Genomic DNA, 5,498 nt, shown 5'->3' with positions numbered 1-5,498 from the left:
TTTTATCATCAAAATTTGAGATTCAACATATTGAATATAGGAGGATGAGTGATATAATAACCCTTTTGATTGCTTGAAAAAGTCATTAATTCTCTCTTGGGTATTAATCCAACTAAGAGAACATTGCTTTGATTACAAAATATTAAGATTTTAATGACACTTAGAGGAGGGATGAATTAGTACAATAGTATTTTATAATCAATTTCTAAACTCAAACAAAATATTAACATATTTTGAAAACTTATTTGATGAAGTTAAAATTATGAGTAAAGAAAATAAAAATAAGTCACAAGTAAAGAGATGCAAACTAGTTTATAATGGTTTAGTCTTCCTGATCTATGTTTACTCCTGATTAATCTTCCTTTAAGGCCACTATCTTTCACTACCAATCTTCTTTGATACGAGCAAGGATAAGCTACCCTTATTATAATTCTCTTTTTTAAGACTTAGGAGATAATATTCATACTCTTTTTATTTAAGATATTTCATCTCCTATAACTTACAATTACAACTAAACTCAAGGGAAGCAGAAGACTCAAACTATGCTCAAAAGGAGAACTTACATCACTTCACCAGCTCAGGAATGAATGCTCTATTAAATAAGCCGATATTTATAAGCTCTAAATGATTTCAAGAATAGAGCCGAAAATTTAAATCCCAAAATTTAGGGTACAAGCGATACTATTGTTGTAAATTTTGATACAACCATAATTTTATACTATAGTAGTATCACATGCTAGTCATATGTACCCTATAAGTCAATCATGTGAATGATGATATGTGTGACATGGCCCGCACTTTTTTTTACTTATTATATTATATGATATTTTATTATTTTATATTGCTTGTTGTATGAATATATATTATGATGTCCATGGATCTATGTAATAGGAATCGAATCATGATGAGATCATGATAATGAGACCGATTCACCCTTAAACATAGACCCTAAATAATTTCAGTCGTAGGTGTTTTATAGGCCAATCACATGAGTAATAATATATGTGACATTATTTACAATCTTTTTGCTACTCAAAACCTGGGAGGCTGAACTCAGGAGATTCCAATGGCGGAATGGGTGCTTTAAACTTCTTTGACTTTAAACAAAAAATAAAATTTATTAGTTGTATATAATTTAATAATAATTAATCTAATCTTTAAGTTATGATATATATTACTTGTACTAATGGCTTTAGCTATCTTCTTTCCACCAAGTCTAAGGGATCTATGTAATGGCATCATTATGCATATACTTGTAAAATTAAAAGTTATAAATAGAGGAATATTATATCCAAAGATTATGGGATAATAAAAAAAGATAAATTCAAACATAAACATATCACAAACTATATTAGAGAGTTCAATATCCTTATATTTTAATCAATTAATATGCCTAACTAAATAAATTAAAATCAAGTATGTGAGTGAGTATAACTTGAGTGTAACCCTTATTTGACAAAAGTATAAATATGAGAATTATCCCCAAAGCTATCCAAACTTCTCAAAACTATTATGATTTTAACATATTTAGTATAACTTATTATAGTTATCCCTAATTTTAGAATAATTAATTTTAAAATATAAGATTTTTATATTGAATATGTGATCAAGTATAATGTGAGTGTAATGTGACTATAACCCCAATGTAACTGAAATTTAAATATAAGAATTCTCTTCAAATCTACCCAAACCTTTCCAAAAGATTAATAATATATTTCTAAGTTGTGTATCATTTTTTTGCTTGATTTTTGAGTGATTAATTGGTGAAATAGGATATTCCTATCATGAATTTACTATTTAGTATAGCTCAAGTGTAACTCAAATATAACTTATGTGTAACTCAAGTGTAAATATATCTAATTTTCTTTAAATCTATTTAAAATTTTTTAAACTATAATAGCATGTTTCTAACATAATTTGTATTATTTTTTTTATATTTTTCTTGATTTTAGAGTCAATAGGTGGTGAAATAAGAGATTTTTTCCAAGGTACATTAGCCTTACATTTTTTTTGTTATTCAACTTACAAAGTTTTGAAGAAGACATTAGTATCAAGATAAAAAAATTAGGTTCTTTTCAATACCTTATTTTTGTAGTTGGTAATGCAATACTATTATTGCACCATTTACAATTGGAGAGAAGATGAGGTCACTAGGGATGTGATGAGATTATCATCGTTCGAGAGAAGATAAGGTCATGGACAAAATTATAAAGGATGCTACCATAGTTGGCTACCGGAGAGGACCAAAGGATACCATAATAAAAAAGGAGCACAGGTTACACCGGCCACAATCGTCGAAGAGGAGAGGATATTGTTTTCATTCAAAGGAGAATGCTACCATATGAGAGAGGGGGATTCTACCACCATTCATTGCCGAAGACGAGAGGACTGTTTGTCACCACCCTCTATAATAGGGTTACAAATGTAACCCTAATCTCTCTGTCTCTTTTATTTTTTAATTCAAATCTAACCCGACTCATAATTTGATTAAATACAGAACCGACCCAAATCAATTCAACTTGAGTCGAGATCTAGACAGAAGTAGCCTTTGGGTCGATCGCGTTTAAATTAAGTCGACAAAATCAATATTAAGGATTGAATAGAGTAGAAGGGTATTTTTTAAATTTTAAACAAAAATGATACCAAAAAATAAATATGGGGCCATCAAATGATAAAACTCCATCAATGGGTTTTTTTTTTTTAAATGCCCAGTATGAAACACATGGTTTTCTTTTTCTTGGATTAAGAAAGAATATTATATTACCAACCTAATAAAATTATCATAATTGACTCCACCACATGTGTTACTCACCTCCACAGTTTGTATATACTTTGATCGACAAAGGAATATGTTTGTACAGAAATATAAACCAAAAGTATAATACAATTCATTTAAAAAATATTGAGCATTCTAGCACAGAATTTTAATATTCATTTAATATTCTAGCTCACAATTTTTGGACTTGTAATATTGAGTATTAAAGAAACGTCCAGGCGTTACAAACTTAGTTTGTATCAGGAATTTAATATGCATGCATAAGGTTTGATAGTCTAAGGATTCACAGATCCCGCTCGGCATGGCCTGGTCGTTATCGTGGCCAAGTTATTCGTGAATGAAAACAGTGGCGCTTGCTGTCTCTCTCAAGACTGTTTCACCAATCTTGCGGATGCTTCACTGTTCCACATGATTCACTAATTGATCGTGTTCTTCTCGCCACCTCACGCAGTAGATGATCATTATGATCGCCTGCATAATTTCTAATGATAAAAAAATAAAACTTTCGCTATATAAGGTGATGGAGTTTAGCAAGGAGGCATGCAAGAGTAGAAAACAAGCCACAAGCTGCAATGGCACTTAGCTTCCTCCTCCTCCTCCTCCTCTTCGTTTTCATGCTCCTCTACTTTGCTTTACATTTCCTTCCCAAGCTAAGGTCTCGGAGTCAAGGGAAAGTACCACCCAATCCTCCACCCGTTCCCATATTGGGCAATCTGTGGCTCATCAAGTCCTTCTCCCAACTCGGCCACGTCCTCCGCCACCTCAAGGCTGCCTATGGCCCGATTGTGACCGTCTATATCGGCCGCCGCCCGGCCATCTTCATCATGGACCGCACCTTTGCGCATCGCTCCCTTGTCCAGAAGGGCGTGGCCTTCTCGCACCGACCACCACCCCTCAGCACCTCCCGCGCCCTTGGTGCCAATGTCCATACCATCAACATGGCTGCCTATGGCCCTCACTAGCGCCTCCTTCGCCGGGCACTCTCGTCCTACGTCTTCCACCCTTCCCACCTCGGCTTGCAAGCCGAGGCCCGTGCATGGGCCCTCGACGCGCTCCTCCAGGAACTTATCTCTGAAGCCGAAGCTGGTGGAGGCATCGTTCAGCTCAGCGAGAGACTGCTGTTCTCTGGCTTCCGCTTGTTCACGCTTTTATGCTTCGGCGAAAAACTTGAGGAGGAAATTATAAAGTCCATAAGGGACGCCCTAATGGGCGCGTTAAAGATCGCAGTTATGCTTCGCGTCTACAATCTTTTACCAAACCTTGCTTTGTTGGTGTTCTGGAGGAGATTGATCAAGTTCTTACGCATCCGGCAGCAGCTGGATGATCTTTTTGTCCCTCTCATCCGAGTCCGTCAACAGCAGCGTCAAAGCCAACGTGAACCTTCCCTAAGCCGGTCATCCTCCTACGTCGACACACTCCTGGAGTTCAGGCACGTCGACCAAGGAGGAAGAGAGCTTAGCGAGGAGGAGATAGTGGGCTTGTGCTCCGAGTTTCTCACCGCGAGCGCTGAGACCACATCCACGGGTGTGGAATGGATCATGGCTAACCTTGTCAAACACCAAGACATACAAGAGAAGCTCTGGACGGAGATCGAGAGCGTCATGTGTGCAACACAAAGGGCGACGGTCGAAGAAGAAGATATACGAAGAATGCCCTATCTGAAGGCGGTGGTGCTCGAAGGGCTACGACGGCACCCGCCGGTGCATCTCCTCTTGCCGCACATGGTGGCCGAGGAGACTGTGTTGGACGGCTACGTGATACCGCGCGGAGCTATCGTGAACTGCTCGGTGGCGGAGATCGGACGGGACGGGAAGGTGTGGAGTGAGCCGTGGGAGTTCCGGCCTGAGAGATTCTTGGCTGGGGGCGAGGGGGAAGGCGTGGACCTGACGGGGAGCAAGGAGATCAAGATGATGCCTTTCGGGGCAGGGAAGAGGATGTGTCCAGGGATGGGCATCTCCGTGCTGCTGCTGGAGTACTTCGTGGCCAATCTGGTGAGGAAGTTCCGGTGGAAGGGCTTGGCGGGGGAGGAGGTAGACCTGTCTGAGAAGCCGGGGCTGGCTGTGGGAATGAAGAATCCATTCCGAGCTCGCATAGTTGGCAGAAACTAGTGAGACACGCCGTGGCTTGGATGCTGTCATCTATTTTCCTTAGATAATGTGTTACCTCTGAAGCCAGGTTACACCACCCCCCACTGTTGCTTCTGCTCCACATGATCGTGATGTAAGTGTTGGATATATCGTTGTCGCTCGTGTACTGTCGTAAACCAACGAAGGTGTTGTCATTTTTCTTTTGTTTTCGTTATTCTAACGCCAAAAGCCATCCCTCCCACCAAATATGGTGAGTGAGTAGCGATAGATTCAATCATGGAGACTGAGTGACCATTCGGGGTTACCGACATCCAACGGCTGCTGTTGGTCTAATCACAACTGTTCTTCCCATTCATTCAATCTCAATATTGTTCAACAGTAATCTCGAAGGCCCAATTCAATAGATCACATGACTCGGGAATCTCGACGTAGGCAATATAAACAGTGGTAATAAAAGTAGCACTAATAATAATAATAATAATTACTCATAAGGGATATCAAAATGATTATCGTGCTCAAAGTTACTAAAAAAAAACAGAGAGTGATTTTATTTTCATTGATATGATTATAAAAGAAAAATAAACTAATTGATTAAGTAACAAAAGAATTACATTAAAAGATTACAACAACAAGAA

At 38.3% G+C, this 5,498-nt stretch overlaps 1 protein-coding gene across 1 annotated transcript; it reads left to right on the top strand.

The window, feature by feature from the left end:
• Nucleotides 1-3,330: 3,330 nt before the first annotated feature.
• On the top strand, nt 3,331-5,167 carry LOC135621996 (cytochrome P450 89A2-like). The gene has a single exon (XM_065123619.1). It carries the CDS (start codon nt 3,982-3,984, stop codon nt 4,882-4,884), a length of 903 nt encoding a protein of 300 aa, XP_064979691.1. The 5' UTR covers nt 3,331-3,981; the 3' UTR covers nt 4,885-5,167.
• The last annotated feature ends 331 nt before the right edge of the window (nt 5,168-5,498 follow it).

Source organism: Musa acuminata, chromosome BXJ2-9 (assembly GCF_036884655.1).
Source record: "Musa acuminata AAA Group cultivar baxijiao chromosome BXJ2-9, Cavendish_Baxijiao_AAA, whole genome shotgun sequence".
Lineage (NCBI taxonomy): Eukaryota > Viridiplantae > Streptophyta > Magnoliopsida > Zingiberales > Musaceae > Musa > Musa acuminata.
This window is presented reverse-complemented; position numbering and strand designations above follow the sequence as displayed.

Bases quoted from the DNA above. Each gene is read 5' to 3' on its own strand.
- LOC135621996 (XM_065123619.1), top strand. From the start codon at position 3,982: ATGGGCGCGTTAAAGATCGCAGTTATGCTTCGCGTCTACAATCTTTTA.